This window comes from Pterocles gutturalis, unplaced genomic scaffold, assembly GCF_000699245.1.
Source record: "Pterocles gutturalis isolate BGI_N339 unplaced genomic scaffold, ASM69924v1 scaffold37852, whole genome shotgun sequence".
Taxonomy (NCBI): Eukaryota; Metazoa; Chordata; class Aves; order Pterocliformes; family Pteroclidae; genus Pterocles; species Pterocles gutturalis.
The window spans coordinates 1-1,468 of NW_010109047.1; the positions used below are offsets into that span (position 1 = coordinate 1).

General features: G+C 62.9%; 1 protein-coding gene across 1 annotated transcript; it reads right to left on the bottom strand.

The window, feature by feature from the left end:
* Positions 1-103: 103 nt before the first annotated feature.
* LOC104459831 (adenylate kinase isoenzyme 1-like) lies at positions 104-1,413 on the bottom strand (the record flags this gene model as incomplete). The annotated part of the gene is made up of 3 exons (XM_010072854.1): positions 104-220; positions 381-544; positions 1,338-1,413. Coding segments are annotated over 3 exons (357 nt in total), but the record flags the coding sequence as incomplete, so codon positions are not given.
* Positions 1,414-1,468: the final 55 nt, after the last annotated feature.

Sequence of the window (1,468 nt, forward strand, 5' to 3'; positions counted from 1 at the left end):
ACCGGGTCCCGGTGGCCCCCAGACCCACGCGGAGGAAGGCAGAGGGACACCGTGGTCGTGTCCCCTCTGCATGGATAGTGGGTGCCATGTCCCCAGCCCTCACCTTCTTCTCAAACTCCTCTCCCTGCTTCACCTCGCGGGGGTAGCCGTCAATGAGGAAACCCTTGGACACATCCGCTTTGGCCACCATGGCATCCCGCAGCATGTCCAGCACCGTGTCCTGGGGAGGGAGGGAGAGAGGGACAGAGCTGCCAGGGCTGATGTGGGACAGCGTCATCCCCCCAGCATCCCCAGTCCCTGGGGGGGCAGGGATGGAGATGTCCCTGGGCCATGTGCCAACCATCACCGTGGTATCTGGTCTCCCCACAGCATGGACTCACCAGTGGCACCAGCTCGCCCTTCTCCATGATGGCCTGCAGCTTCTTGCCCCGCTCCGAGCCCGAGCTGACCTCCGCCCGCAGCAGGTCCCCCGTGGAGAGGTGGGTGTACCCATACTTCTGCACAATCTTCTCACACTGTGTCCCCTTCCCCGAGCCGGGGCCACCTGCAAGTCACACGAGAGCCACACATGCCCCCAGCCAGGGATGAGGAGCTGGAGGGGTACATGGGGACCCACCAGAGTCCCCACAGCCTGGTGAGATGGGGGACAGGGTCCCCAAGTCCAGCACCAGCTGGATGGGAAGAACTGCCCCTGGGGTGGGCTTGGGGATGGCAGGTCTTTGGGAGTGGCAGGGGTTGCTGGCAACTGGCATGTGGGCACCACCACTCTGGTGGCACCCAGGACACCATCACCCCCCCATCAGCACCTTGACTTAACTGTCCCAATGGCACCTGGGATGTCACCATCCCATTGGCACCGAGGACATCACTGCCCGATGGCACCCAGGATGTCACCATCCCATCAGCACCTGGACACCACTGTCCCAACGGCACCCTGGGTATCATGACCCCATGAGCACCCAGGACATCACTCCCTGATGGCACCCAGGACACCACCACCATCCCATCAGCACCTGCACATCACTGTCCCAATGGCACCCAGGATGTCACCACCCCACTGGTACCAAGGACATCACTGCCTGATGGCATCTGGGACATCCCCCCCCCAGGGTTTACTGTCACATCACCCCAGACACTGCCACCCCCCCCCGCCCATCCAGAGGTCCCCTCTGGGTCCCAGCACACCCCACCATGGCCTCAAGGCGCCTGGCTGGAGTCACGGCCACCCCACTTGGGAACAGTGAGGTCCCCCAGACCAGCTCACCCACCCTGGGCACCAGCTGCCCCCCACAGCCCCCCAGCCCTGGGGACAGGGCAGGACCCAGCCACCAACTTACCCACCACGAAGATGATCTTGTGGTTCTTGAGCTTTTCTGGGGAGAGAAAGAAAATAATTATCAAAAGCCAGAAAGCCTGTTGGGGACCAAGGTCTCCCCAAGGGGACAAGATCCAGGGCAGGTGTCCCCAG